Genomic DNA, 15,527 nt, shown 5'->3' on the forward strand with positions numbered 1-15,527 from the left:
GTGTGTGTGTGTGTGTGTGTGTGTGTGTGTGTGTGTGTGTGTGTGTGGGTGTGTCATCATGACAAATGCCTGTGGACAGATTTTGTCAATGCGATGCGACACAACTGTGCAAAATGCAGTTTAAATGAAGATTAAAATGAAGATAGAGTTTGAAGATGGGTGTGGTCCAATCAAGGGTGCTAAAGTAAGAGGGTAGGAAGAGGCCATCGGCCACCCCACTTTACGCCCCTAGCTCAATGTGGCGTTGAGGCTTATGTGATCCCATCATATATAATGTATTACAATCTCATATAATCATCATAATAACTACAACTCTCATATCTGTTCGATTTTTCTTAATGGAGACACTGTGTCCATGTCCCCAGTTGAAATCACATTTTTGAAGAAAGTCCTCCTTCCATTTCTACCCTTGGAATTGACGTGTATTTATTTAGTCTCATATATATGTATAGACTCTACTCTCCCAAGACTTTAGGCAGACGGAGAAGCATCTTCCTCCCTCAGAGTGATGTATTGTATTTGGGGTAGATTCTGCACACACCATACACACATTTTCAGACAAGCCAACACAAGTACAGAGAGCTGTTCATCAGAAACTAGTTCCATGAAGGGACTGTGGTTTACCCGGTCAAGTTAAGATACTGCAGAGTAAACGAACGTGAGGCTCTTCCTATCACTCGTCAGGGATGGTCAGCTGAGGCTCAGAGTGTTCCGAGGATTTACACTGATGGAATCTGAGCTAATTGAGCCGGCATAGACTTTCATTGCAGAACTGAAGTAACTCTTGCTTTAGTCCCTTATCAATTATAAATAAGATAAAAAAAAAAAAAGATGTAACCTCCTAAAACTCAAGGAGCTGTGGAGCACTTGCATGCCTCACTGACGTCATTCTGCCCTTCTGCCACTGAACTGAGCCGTTCTGTTTCGACACTTTGAATTCCTCTGACTTTGAAACTTTTGAGTCTTTGCCAAGGAGCCTCATCTTTGTATTTCAGTAAGCACAGAATAAGTATTGTGGCCTAGATGAATTAACACATTGTTTAGCAGATCCTCTCTCTCGTACTGACACTATTGGCCATACTGTGCCATAAGTGTTGTGAATATTTTGTCATAGCCAAACTCTTACGTTGGCTTTACTGCGTCATTTGAGAGACCTCAGATACCCTGTAAGTGCTGGCGGTCCTGACTGGTGGGATATGCATACTTTTTAAAAGTAGGACAAAAATGAAAAGGAAGAAGAAAGAGTGGGGGAAAAGACATGAAGGCATGAAAACTGCATTAGGCGGTGGCAGCCAACACAGAGAGAAGGATGTGAATGATTCAAGAGGCAAAGGGATTAATAATGCAGCACTCCCTCTTTCCCTCCATCCCAGTGTCCCTCTCGCTCCCCTCTTTTCTCTTCACCCTCTGCCTCCACCCTTTTGTATATTTCTTCTTCAGTCTTTCTATCTACTGTATTCGCCCCCTGATGTGTCCTCTTTGTTGTCAAGTCACTGACCTAACCAGTAGGGGGAGCTCTCCCCATCAAGCCTCTGCTGCTCTCTCTCTCTATCCTCCCCTGCCTTGTGCAGGTTTGAGAATGTGCACCAACTGTGAACTTTCTCGTGAAAATTGTTGTTTGATGAAGTAAAGATAATTTCAGTGTGTTTCGATTGACTTTTCCCCCGAGTCACTTTTGTATATGTATGCCGATGTAAGGTGTATGTCCACTTGCCTGCCCCAACATCACCTGCGTAACCTCTATCGGGGCTCTTTCCCCTCTATACCTCATCACCCTCACCTAAGCCATGGGCAGAAATGACCTGGCCACGGGACATGTTGACCTAATTTAATTGCAACACTGATGGCTCGTCAGGTGGCTTTTAATTACCTGCTCATGTTTCTCTCTCTGTGTGTCTCTCTCCTCTCCCTCCCTCTCTCGACCCTACAGGACAGAGCTCTAATGGGCAGCATAACCAGGCTATGTGACAATGCCATAGCCCTGGAATCATTCAAAGGCTCTGAGAGAGAGACCAACCCACTCTACAAAGATTACCATGGTAAGAACACACACTCGCTTATCTTTCTGCCTCTTTTCCATCAAAAACACACACACATACACACAAGCAGTGCATTAAGGCTGGGCTGTGGATGGAGGCAGGGCAGCCCCCTTGCAGGCCCGGCTGTCAGTGCGTGTTAGTGTGCTGCTGCTCAATCAGACGTGCTCCTCAGTAGACAGGCCGGGGGGGATTCAGCTGCCACGCTGTACCCCCTCTCCCTCGCACCCTCACGCCCTCCATCCCCCCCCCCCTCCAGCAGAGCCTCTCTCTCCCTCTCGCCTCGCCCCCTCTCCATCCCCAGTCCCATACCCCTGAGGCTCTGGAGCAGAGCAGACCAACACTGGGGAATCGATATTCTCACCATCACTCTCTCTTCCTCTCTGCCTGTATCTCTCCATCCCTCACTCAATGTCTCCATGGCCAGCATGCTCTGCTAATAAATGGAGGGCAAGGCTTTCAGTAGGGTAAGAGGACACTGGTATGGGACGATTTGAGAGATGGAAACGAAGAAAGAAATGGGGCAACATAGTTTTTCTCTGCCGTCTCGGTCCTCACGATCACTTTTTCTTCAAGGTTTTATCATTCCTTCTTTCTCCTGTTTGCTTCCCCCTTTTTTATTGCACTCTTCGCGAATAAAGGTCAGTTTAAGCGAGTGGAGTATTTTTAGCCGTGCCTCTCGAACTCTCCGACTCACTCTTGCGCTTTTCCTCTCATTTCCCCCCTCCCTCCCATCCCCGGGTTAGACAGCCGCGGTTGTGACAGATGAAGGGGATGAGGAATAAAAACATTCAATGGCAGATTTTGGTTTCATCTAACAGCATGTTTTATTTAGATAACACATCCAATAGTGATCACATTCCTCTACTTTGTAAAGGCAGGTGGCTTGTAAACCCATTCAACATATGCACGTTGTAGTGCATCATTATTTTAAACTATTGTTCTAGTACAAAAATGTTCTTTGGAATTTGCAATTAATACTATTTGAATTTCTTGTTCGAGAATGTATTTGCCATCTGTTTAACCAGCCAGAGAAATTATGGTTGGGTTATGAAATACATTTATGTGCATGATTGTTTTGATGTGTGTTCATGAGTGCAAACACATCTGGTGCGAGTGTGAGAGTGCATGCGGATGCGTGTGCGTGCGTGTTTGCGGCAGCAGTTCAGGGCTGCTCAAAGCATGCTGGGAAGCCTGTCACTGCAAATCAGGCAAGAGGAAATCACCCAAGTGCACAGAGGAGAGAACCCACCATCCCCCACTTTCTCTGTCTGTCTCCCTTTCTCCATTACTCCCTCGATCTCTTCTTCTCTCTCTCTCACGCTCATTTAACCATACCCACTTCTACAGTACTTTCCAGTTTTATGAAAATGAAACTTTGTGGTGATAGGAAAAGAGAAACAAAGGGTAAAATAATTCTCCACAGCTTCCCTCTATCCGTTGCAGGAATCCCTAGCTTGTATGTTCGCTGTCTGTCCCTCATTGCTCTAATGTGTCCTTTAATTGGCAAATTTCCCTCTACAGTACAGCCATGCTCCGGCCTGTAGAGAAAAAATATGAGAGTAGGAATGGCGACATTGAAATGTTTGTAGATATCTGATAAGTATTTTATTTTTTGGTGGTTTTGTCTTACACCACCAGTGATACATTTTTATGTCACTGCAATGCCACCATGTTTCTGGTTTCTGGTCAGCAGAGTCCACTTATTCTAACTATGATGCTGATGTAGGAGTCTGAAAAACACCAATGTCTGTCCTACTACATTCAAACATTGATTTTTGCCCAACATTTTATAAACCGTCAGAATCTAGCAATTTAGAATCAGCAGGTGGATTCTGGAAAACGTAATTTTAAGATCCTGACTGTCACGCTTGTTTTAAATGAAAAAATTCAAAATGAAACAACTTTTTGTAGGTATCAAGAAGAGAAACACGGCTCCCTTCAGATGTCACAAAAGTTATTTGAAATGTACAAATATTAGGATTCTTTTTAGCAGTCATATGAGATATTGCCTGTCATGTGTAAAGTAACAAGCGAATCCTCCATGTATGAAGTCTGCGTAAGAAAACTTTGGACGGAGAAATAAAGAACCCTGATCCTCACTTGTACTAGTTTTTACACTTTACATAATGAAGCACCCAACTTTGTCTCAGGCACAGTTTAATGTAAAACATGTACATTTTGGATATGCACACTGGAATATCTTGTACCTTTACTCCAGGTTTTATGCACTGTTCAGCCCAGTCTAATCTGCTGTCACTGTCCTCTACAGGTCTGCTGCATGTACGCCAAGTACCTCACCTGAACTGTCTAGCGAGTAAACTCCCCGACCACAAGGACCTGGCCTTTAAGCTCAAGAGAAAACAGTTCAGTATTGAGGTAAGTTGTTAAGGTTACTCAGCATAGCCAGAGTGTCTTTATAAACAAAACATACTGTTAAGGGTTCAACCCTCTTGTCAAAATCTGATTTTTATTTTTATTTTGTTGGCCCAATTTTATACCTCTAATGTGTTTTTGTAACTTGCCATGCAACCATTATCCTAAAACAAGAGCTGAATTTAGATTAGTAATTCTTTATTGAGAAACCCATTACATTTGTTCCCATTCATCATGTTTGTAGCGGTGCTGAAATTAAGTGCTGATGATAATGAGAAGTCTCTCACGTTAGTTCTGCCAGCCTGTTTCTACTATTGGGTGTCAAAATCAAAGGTGGAGCTATTGACTGTTGCTCCCACACTTACTCCAGAGGCAACAGAGTGAGAAAAAAAAATCTCTTTCTGTATTCATGATTATGCAATGAAAAATACTGGGGGAGTTTAAGTTAAAGGTATAGTTAACGTTTGTATAAACTGAAGAAGTATGAAGTAATCATTGGTCAAGATATTAATGCATGGACATGTCCCCAGCCATCCATGACAAAAAAACTACTCTGGACAGATGCATGATCAGAAAATTACACACTTTTACATAATGCTTGAGATGACGTGGCCAATCTTTCGATTTGCTGTGTCATATTTGCAGTCTTGTATATTCCCTTTGAACTGAACAAGAGCACTGCTGACTCCAGCTACATCAATGACAGCTGATGGCCTTCATGTTGCCTCTGTGAGGGCTGAAACTCGTTTTGGAGACCGCTGAGAAGAAGGTGGCGAAGGTGCAAAATAGACACCCTCAACACTCCTGACAGAGTGAGATTGAGTGAGATTGAGCTGGTGTGCATAGCAGTGCTCAAAATGGCCATTTGGATAGGTTTCCTTCATCAAGGTCTGTATGCTTCGGACATTCCCGCTCATCACGGTGACACGTTCGTATGTTCATGCAGTCAAATTGTCCCCTAACTTGAGTGTCTCCACTGCACTTTTGATGGTGTTAGACAGGCTTACAGCAATAGTTTCATCCCTAACTTCCACAGTCTCTAAAAACCTTTTCTCACCGTACTATTTGGCAATATGTACCAGCTGGTATGTTCACAGCAACAAAGAATGTCTCAGCTACTTGCACAGCAACTTACTCCCTATACACCTGGTACATGCAGTTCACCAGCTTGTTCTGAATCGTGCTAGAGGATCCTTTGAAAACTGGCCTCGCATCATAGTGCCTCCGGAGCTGTGAGTTGCCCTCGCACATTGTTTCAAATATGCCTCGGAAAATCCCAGGCTTGAGAGGGTCCGCAAGTAGCGCCATTTCACATTTTCCACACAGTTTAATACGGGTCACTCAGCACCTCAGCTTGCTGGCTTTTCTGCTCAATTCCCTGTATTTGTGAACTGTCAATTTCGGTAGCTATGTTCGCTCTGCCGGTATGGAGTATAGGGCATAAACACAGCACAGGATTGTATGGCCTTTCCATTTCTTCACTAATTTTGATCCATGATTTCTTCTTCTCTTTCTCTTCCTGTCAGAGACGCATCCATTTTGCATGTGTCACATCATCACTCTCACTCAGAGCAATCAATCTGTCGGTGAACTACCACTCGGGAGACAAATTAAGGGGCCCTCCTCTTAGCTCAGGCTCATGATTGGTCCTCATTACATTATCATTACCTTATCACACCCTCTGGTCCCTGGCTGTTAGTGAGTCCTATTGTCTCAGGCAGGAGGTGAGGGGGAGGAGAGGAATGCCTCCCCCCCCTCCCCACCCACCCACCCAAATCTTCTCCACATCCTACAGTCAACCCCTTCTCTTTTTCTGCCAGCCTTCACCATCCTTCTCACCCTTTCTCCTGTCTGCATTAGCCCGCTCCCCCTCCTTTCTCTGACCCCCTGAATAGGCCACTCCAGTATAGATTTATATGGTCCGTAAAAGTCAAGGTGGTTATCCTCAATGGTCTTTTAATTAGGCCTCTGTATTGGGCAGGCCAGGGGGCAGAGGCCTAGAGCATTATTGTAGCTCTGTGGGGCCTGGATACTGTGTCATATATCCCAGCAGCACATTGTAAAGTCCACGCTTTGTCTGCCTTCCTTGTTTAAGGAGCTTTATTGGAGTTTTTTTCTTGTTGAATGGTAGCCATACTCTTGTATTGCCCTTAACACACATAGTGTTAAAAGAGCGATATCCAAAGAGGGATCAAAATTCTAAAATGGCTGCGATTGTTGACACAAGAACGCATCTAATATGAAATGTCAATCACTATCCTTGGCCATCACACATTTGTATGTGTCAGGGAATTTCCCAGAGAACATTGTATCGTCACCAGTCATGCATCAAATCAATCAAAACACACATTGTAATACGCTTTTGTGTTCTAGTGTTGGATTCTCTGGCACTTTGATTGGCTGTCATTAACGTGTACATCACCTGAGATAGAGATGTCACAAAGGCATGAGTGCATGTTGGCTCTGCGTCCCTCGTTGCAGAGGTTGGTTAAGATCAGTATACCTGCGTGTGTATCTTTGCATGCAGGACTGGCGCTGTGCTCTGACTATGTGGCTCATCGTATACTTTGTTTGACCTGTTGATCAACTGCCTCGGTGGGCCACTGATTGACACATGGGATGGTGATTGGATTCTAAGCCCAGTGTCTGATGTGTGACAGCTCACACCACCCCTGCTAATCACCTCATTTACTCAAGCTACAGGACTCCTCTGCCTGGGGCCACATATAACAGCATTCTCTTCCCAAGTTTTGTGCTCACAGTCTGTTTTCTTCCACACGTCTATCGCAGTAATGATAGAGCACTGCTCCTGCTACTATACTTTTCCTTCAACTTTTGACTCCTTTTCTACATTTTTAAAGGCAGCGAATTCCGCCTCACTCTGTTTCATCTGGATTAGTATGTGATATGGTGGTGTATGACAGTTATTGACAGCGCTAGCTTCTCACCAGTTGGGTCAGGCAGATACATGTCACCCCAACTGTGCATGGAGTCATGCTGGTAACTAATTTCCTAACTGTTGGTTGACTCACACGTCTATCACCCAGCGCCTCAGGGACTCCAGCACACAGAGTACAGGTTTTGTCAATAGAGACATGTTTTTGTGTTCGGTTATAATTAATAATTTATTTTTCCTAATTTATTAGGTCTTAGTAGCCTACATTCATTCGCAGCCCCGCACTCAGCACCATCATCGAGGTTATCTTGGTGAAAACGTTTGACGTCTCCAAGAGTTCAAACTGCGGTTGATGAACAGTTATTAGCCATGACGCCTGAAGCCAGAATTAACCCATGGCCCTGTCTGAGCAGGTAGGGGAGTGTTAGGTGTTTAGACCAGATTAACACATACTCAAACATTGCCTAGCCCCACACACATATTGACATTCATGCAATGACACAAGCACATACTTATTGAGAAACGCATGCACGAAGGTGACACGCAATGTGTGTCAGAATTTTCTCACTCATATTCAGCCGTCACAGGCTTCTTTCACTATACTTTCACAATGCAAGATGCTTTGAGGATGAAGCTCTGAAGAATGTAGATGGTACGCAATTACATTTTCCTTACCTTTGTTTGACCCTTTAAACTGACAGGCTATGTGCCCGTGGGGTTCTGGGGTGCCAGAGGCAGGTCACAGGGTCAAATACAGTATAAGACGGGGATTTGTGTCAAATTAGTCTTCTCCTAGTCAGGCTATTTAGAGGTGTCCCCGACTGGCTCTGTCACTTGGATGGCTATGTAGGCTGTGTGCAGGTATTTGCTACAAGCTAATCTTTGTAGTCTTGGGAACTTTCAATTTTATGTTAATGTTTTTTTTTTTATGTTGTCATTTTTAAGTAATAATCGGAGAGAGTCAGTAAAAGAAAGATGGGAGTGAGGAGGATAACACGCGAGGATGGTCCGAGGCCAGATTCCTACCCAAAATCTTGTTGTGCCTTAAGTCACATTGATTATTGTAGATTCTTGTAATTCTCTGTAGTAATCGGGATATTTTGTTAATCGCCGCAATAAAAGACAAAATAATTGCCCATTGTGTAAAAAAACCTGTCTCAGAGTATTAGAAACTGCTGTGCAGTGTTTTGGCCTCTGATAGGCCTTGAAAGTCGTGTTCTACTCAGATTGGACTTTTTATGAATTTTATGTCATTATCTCACCACAACCTGAAACAGCATATGCCCGCCAACACAGCCCCCGGTCTATTTTAATGCAGGCTTTGGTCTTAACATCCAAAATAGCAAACAAACACAGATGCGTCATGTCAGCCAAAGTCCGGCGTTAAAGGTAAATAAATGCTAATTTAATGGATACGGTGCTAGGTTGACAATGTAGTGTATTTTTATCTTTCAGAAGACAAATTCTACGGTCATACAAACGTCTCAGATTATCCAATGACCTTCCATCCCACATGACATGAACATGACATTAGCCAGCTGAGTATAGTTTTAAGCTGAGTGGAAGCAATGAGGGAGCAGAAAAGGGGGATGAAGAGGATGATGGTGCTGAAGACTTAAAGAGAAGAGGAAGCCGAACTGAAAGAGTCCGAGGGAGGTGTATAGAGTAGGTTAATGTTTCTTGGCATGTCCTCAAAACGTCTTTAAGACAACGCCTGTGTCTGCTCCCTGTTGAAGCCTGTGGGTGCCGAGGGAAGGGTGTTAATGGACCTATGCGAGGAACAGAGCGAAGGCTTGGAGAGGAGGGGGGGGGGGCATAAACGGAGAGGAGCAGTTAAGTGATTCTCAGGTCAGGTCTAATTAAAATGAGGACTTTTCCTCAGAGGCACCAAACCGTCTTATTGAGAGAGAAAGAAAAAGGGAGGGAAAGAAAGAATTGTGCAATGCAGAATGAATTAGACAGAGACCCAGTCCTCAGGGCCTGTTTGTGTATTTGCTTATATGTTTGTTTGTATTTCATGCCTGGTCGTATATCTGCTTCCCCAAGTCTTAAATAATGCTCGGTACTAAAGATCAGAGAAAAGTCAATGTTGAAAAGAACTCGTGTAGAGAAAAAACTCTGAACTCTGAAAAACCGAACTGGGTCATTTAATATTTACTTCCATTAGCGGATCACAATGAATATTTGCAGATTGAGTAAACTAAATGCAAACAACAGGCTTATTGGATGTCCTGAACCTATTAGTAGAATGCAAAAAAATCCTTATGTTTTTCATACATCTGCCAGTGATTTGGACGCCTGCCTTGGGAATCACGATCAGATGGGAATGGACCTTTTGGAAAAATATTTCAATTGAATAATTTATACTTCCTCCCTTGGTGCACACCAGCCTCTGTTGCAATTTGGAATGAGGTGTGCTTATGGTTTTGTGCGTGTATGAGAAAGAGAGAGACGGAGAGTGCGGTGAAGGCCAGTCAGTGGCACGCGATCCGACCCTTCAGCCGAACAATATTCACAACATACACCAGATTTGCATTTATTATTTAACGGGGATTTTATCTATTCTGCAAATGTGCATGTGTGTTTGAAAAGGCCCAGCTTGTAAGGTCTCTGTGCTGAGACTTTGGGTGTGTGGGGGGTGAAAACATGTGCATGTTTTTTGTGTTTGTTTGTTTGTTGTGGGTACCTGCTTGGTGGGACCTGCAAGTGATTCAGCTTTGCTGCACTGGCCCATGAACTTCATAAATATTGATATTTGTTAAATCTATTGATTGAGAAAAACAAACTTCACTTAACGGTTCCACTGAGTTGTATGGCTGGAAATGCAAATTTGTCAGTGGCATAAGGGCTCAAATGTATAGAGGATGTGCTTGTCTTGACAAGGTCAAGGTTCAAAAATCATTCTAAGGAGACTGGCTGAATCAGTCGTCAATGATTTATTTTTTTTAATCCTCAAATGCCCAGGGAAAAGTAGTAGCAGTTGTGTTTGCTCTTGTCTAGTCAAAGTGCAACAAGAGAATATCTGGGGCTTTGCCAAATGTGCTGCCCACTACACTATATCAACACAATGCCGAAACGTTTCTTACAAACGTGGAGTACTAAAGGAAAACAAAACAGGGCATATGTGCTCCTCCTGCCAGATTGAGTAAGAGTGTGGTCTGCCTGAGCTCGCCCTGGAAGTGAAGCCGTTTCATCAGTGAGCAGTGAACCCTTAACATGGTCCATGCACCACTCAGCCCCCATCAGACTAGACTGGCCACATTGGACTCAGACCTGATTAAAGTAGCCCAAGTTGTCTTCAGCTCCCATTAGAGAGAGGAAGGAAAAGAGGCTGTAACTTGCATGCCACCCCACATCCATGGGGTCTTGTGGTACTATAGGGTACGTGTAAGTGTGTTCGGAAAGGGTTCGCCATTAGCATAATGGTAGTGACTGGGGAACCTTAGGCCCCATGGTGCTTATAAACTGGGTCTTCACTGTATCCTTGGCTTCTGAATCATTTTATTGTTATCTCCTAATTTTGCCTTAGGTCCTTGTACTTTTCTTCTTTAAAGAAAACAACATTATTTACAAGACTGGTTCACTGTAAAGCCTGTGCAAAGCATCTACTGCTTTTCCTCACAGTCAAGCATCATTCATTCTTTACTTTTGTTCTTTGGTTGTGTAAACATAATACTTAGACTTGTTTGTTAATAGACACTAGAAATCATGTGATGCAGCAACCAAAATAAATTCCCTGAGTGTTTCATTTAATTTATGCACTGTATTTATTTAACATTAAATAGTTAGTCACTCTGCATTTTAGCCTACACAGAACAGGGCATGTGCATTTGCAATCATGCAGACGTTTTCAAAAAGCTAGATGTTCAGTGCAATAAACAATCTACAATTGCACTGAAAACCTGTTAACATCATTGCTGAGACTTGAATAAATGGTGGCGAAAGGTAGAAGTTGTCCTGTTTTTTGGGATGGTGTAATTTTAAACCAGCCAAAATGAAAAAGTCCCCTCACTTCTGTTAGTCCACAGAGAAAGTTCAAAATTGCCACAATGAGCACAAACAGCTCCATGGTCGGAGTGGTTCAAAGGTGGAATGTTGATCCGGAGCAGGAGCATCCAACTCAGGAAGGCTCTCTGCTTGGGTCCTAAAAATAACTTTCCCACACTCACTGCTCAGTGTCCTAGGGGGGTCAGGAGGAGGAGTGTGTGTATGCATTTCTCTGTGTGTCTGCTCAGTGTTTATGTATGCTATGCTGCTGTGATTTAAACACATTTGAAAACACAAATGAATGTGTCTAACAAGATGATGTGTACACTCATTTTTGGGATTGTTTTACTAAATATTTGTTATATAATTGGTTAAGTGTCTTCTTCTTGAGTTGAATGGACATCCTTGTTACACATTGAGAGATATGACCAGAAAGCCTACTTTGTTTAAGGAGAGTGAAACTTATACTTTGATGTATTTGCCACTATTTGAGATCACTTATTACTGACAAATCGTTTAATGTTGTGTAAAATAGTTATTTGGTCAAAGGCCCATTGATCATGGTGATTCCATGGCTTCTGCATTTGAAATGAACACTTTATTCAGTGCAGCCAGCTAAAATCATAAACATAAAGATTTACTATCAACAACAACTTTTGCAGTACGAGGTTGGCTACATCGACATATAGCACCAAATGTGTGAACACAGAAAGAGTTGCAGGCAGCAGACTTTCTACAACGTGAGACTTAAGTCTTCGGGAAGCCGATCCACATGAGGAGACAGTCTTATTGTAAAGACTCCATCATTTCCAGACTCCTCCCAAAAGAATATGTGTGCTTACTTCATTCATTGGATTGCACAAGAAAAAGTAGACTTACAGATGCCAGACCAGTTGGACACTGGTCAAGCATTTTTCTGAATGCTTTCTCTGTCATCAATCCCTCAATGAGTCCTTGCGTGATGAAAACAAATTGGGTGTTTTGATCCTCTTTCTTTCTCTTTGTCTCCAAGCACACCGTAAAGGCATTTGTTTCAGCTAATCACGGGAGCTACTTAACCCCTGCTCCCGTGAATATGGTTGTATTTAAAAAGGATTCACCCAACAGTCAACACAGAGTTGTTTAAAGTGGCGTCGGCCATTGAGAGAAGCTGGCCGGCCACTGAATGTAGTAGTGCTCATGTATTTTATGAGGGCAAGTGTCCCTGTCCTTCAGAGTTCACAGGTGGCTATTGAAAGGCCTGGCCAGATGATGGAGGATAGTTAGGACGCACATGACGCCCTGAATAGACTTTAATTACACTCAGATGAGTCAGGGGGCCATTTGAAGGACAAGCCTGCACTTCAAAAGGCAAGTTAGAGGGCAAGTTGTTGGCACTTCATCGAATAGTTTGCGACCCCGTCTGAGAATTAAGGTGCATGTTTGAGTCAGTGGTCTTGCGTTTATGCTGCAAAAATAGAACAAGTTTCTTTGTGCGTTTGTCAATGTGTGTGTGTGTGTGCGCTACCTAACATACGTGAGTGTGTGAAGTGGGGGAGGCACTGGGAGGGTGAATACTCCAGTGTGTGGCTTAACCAAACTTTCCTTTTGTCCCTAACAATGATGAGTGATGATGAGTGACAGGGGTGTTAGGAGTGGGATCTGGGGAACAGAATGCTCCTAAGCAGTGCTCACCCAAACTCACACAAAAGGCAGCGAAAGGTCAAATCTGAGGCAAGCTTCTTATCCGCTGGCATATAATATTGCACCATGTTGTGTGTCACATAATAAGCTAAAACACGTCTCTTTGCTGTGTTCTCGCTGACTTCACAGTATTGCTTATTATGCAGTTCCACTACTGTTCTTGACATCAGTTAAAGGACTTTGCAGTCTTTTCAAAGTGTACAAACTTTGTCAGTTATTGATTTTTAAAAGCAGCTCTGCTGGCAGTCTTATCACATTGAGCCCCTGAGGTACCTCTTGCCTTCTCTTTGCCCTCATTTTAAAATTTGAATAACAACAAGGTTTGCCTTGAGATACACTCTCTCTCTCTCTCTCTCTCTCTCTCTCTCTCTCTCTCTCTCTCTCTCTCTCTCTCTCTCTCTCTCTCTCTCTCTCTCTGCATCACTTCCTTTTCTTTACCCAGCCTAACTGCATGTCAGTACATCTCACTCTAAAGCAAGTAAGAAAACATGCACAGTTGTCCTTTTGTTAGGCAAAATCCATACATTCTGCTTACACAGCCCAACTCTACACACAGAAACCCCTCCCTTTACCCCCACACACACATTATGCCCCACCGCTAGCTAGGGATGAGGAGGACTTGCGTGCAAGTGTTTCCCAGGAGGCAGTTGTAGACTGAGGGATCTGAGGCCCGCGGATGGCTTTAGATGGCGGTTAGTGAGGAACCAGTATATATATTTTTTTGTTGCCTGCTCTCCTTCTACCCCTCCCCCTTTCTGAGCACAGGCAGTGATCGTAACAGGGGGTGACAGCTCACCTCTCCCTAGCGTGCCTACAGTCCTCGGAGCGTTAGACCCCCTCCCGTGTAACCCCCCCCCCCCCACACACACACACACACACACACACACACACACACACACACACACCCCACCACCCTCAAGTCCCGGAAGGCCACAAAGGTTACTCCATATGTTAGTCTGAGGATTCCTATGAATCTTGTTTTCCCTCAGACAAGCATATTTTATGTCAAGTGTAGAAAGATTTGTATGACTCAAATCAAATCAGCTATATTTCTGCTTGATCCCCTCATCATAAATGGAGTATGGAGTCTCTGTCATTGTTTTACTTTTTTTTTTGCTCCATCATCCTCTGCCTCCTGTTCTTCTGTGTGAGTTGCGACTCAGTGGTGTGAAAAGATCCGGGGCCTGGAGTTTCACATCTATTAAAGGCTTCGTGTTCGGAGAGGGGGGTGATCTGATGGCCTGGTGTTGTCCGCTCACTTACACAGACTGTTTGTTTGGGGACGATGTGTACGCTTGCTTCATCACCCACTGTGAATTTGTGTGTGCGCGCATGCCTATACGTGTATTTGTGTGCCTGTGTTTAGCATGTATTTAATCTTGACAGTGGATCTTTATATCACTTTTGTTTTAAGTCTCCTAAACATTGTTTCATGACTTTAATTTATTTGACAAAAAGTAAGAAAATTTTACACCTCAGCTTAATTTCTAGTTCAAAAGTTTGAATAAATTCTGTTTGTTAGTTTGCTTTGTTGGAGATATGATGGGAATATTTTATGTCTCTGTTGCAGAGATATGAAATGTGAATCACAAGCATTTACTCATATCAGAAACAACCTGCTTACCTCAACGAGAGGAAAGATCCTAATGAGCATCCCTCTCCAGATAAATCTCATATAGGACATGAAAGTTAACAGCCTCCTTTGATGCGCATCTTTAGAAACACATTCAGCAGTCATCCTTTGAGCTTTCTGCAACAACAGAAGTCTTACAAAGAGACAAGAGAAGTAATGCACCAAATTATAATTAAATCAGCACAATGAATTCATTGCACCCCTCAACATATTACACATCTTGGTGTTTGTGTGTGTGTGTCTTTGAATCTTTGTTAGCGTGTTAATGCTCGTGCAAGTCTTGGATAACCGGCTAGTTGAAATTGTATAATGAGTAGTGTGTGTATTAAGAGGAGGGTTTGCGTGCTTGGATGGGCAAGGAACAGCGCACAAAAGCATGTGTAGTGGTGAATATTAGAGTAGGCTGAGTGTTGGCAAGGTCGCTCTGTGTACAGAAAGAAAGAAGTGCTTTCCTATCTCAAACTCACTCCCTCTTTCTCTCTCCCACTCACTCGGTTTCTTTTGTCCAACGCTCCCTCCCTCTACTCCTCTTTTTTTAATCATAGTGAGCTTTTTAAGAGTGTTGCTCTCTACATTGAGAGGCTTTAATCCAACTAAACAGCCTTCACATTCACCCTTTTCACCTCATTTGCTACCAGACACAAAGTCAGCTTGGCATCTTATAAGCTGATGCCTGTTTTAAGATGCTGTACTCATGATGAACATTCCTGCTAAACTCAACGTTGCCCCCCCCACCCCACACACACACACACCTCAAAAAAAGAGATAGGCAAGCTCATTTGGATGGTCGGACAGAAGTGCACAGACACAGCAGCACTGCTGTGGGAATCAATCTGCGAGGTTAGAATATGCAACATAAGTGCCATGGGGTGTGTGTGTGTGTGTGTGTGTGTGTGTGTGTGTGTGTGTGTGTGTG

General features: G+C 43.3%; 1 protein-coding gene across 2 annotated transcripts in view; it reads left to right on the plus strand.

Annotated features, from left to right (window-relative positions):
• elp4 (elongator acetyltransferase complex subunit 4) overlaps positions 1-15,527 on the plus strand; it is a 53,098-nt gene that overhangs the window by 17,200 nt on the left and 20,371 nt on the right. The window contains exons 8-10 of one of the 2 annotated variants that reach the window (XR_004212737.1): positions 1,931-2,039; positions 4,309-12,759; positions 12,948-13,316. Coding sequence is in view for 1 of the 2 variants with exons in the window: in XM_031845981.1 (XP_031701841.1) it covers positions 1,931-2,039; positions 4,309-4,415 (216 nt within the window). In the remaining variant the exon portion in view is untranslated. Of the gene's footprint in view, positions 1-1,930; positions 2,040-4,308; positions 12,760-12,947; positions 13,317-15,527 lie in introns of those variants that run through there. The other variant, XM_031845981.1, reaches the window with a different exon arrangement.

Source organism: Anarrhichthys ocellatus, unplaced genomic scaffold (genome assembly GCF_004355925.1).
Source record: "Anarrhichthys ocellatus isolate YVR2014 unplaced genomic scaffold, GSC_Weel_1.0 scaffold6, whole genome shotgun sequence".
Classification (NCBI taxonomy): domain Eukaryota; kingdom Metazoa; phylum Chordata; class Actinopteri; order Perciformes; family Anarhichadidae; genus Anarrhichthys; species Anarrhichthys ocellatus.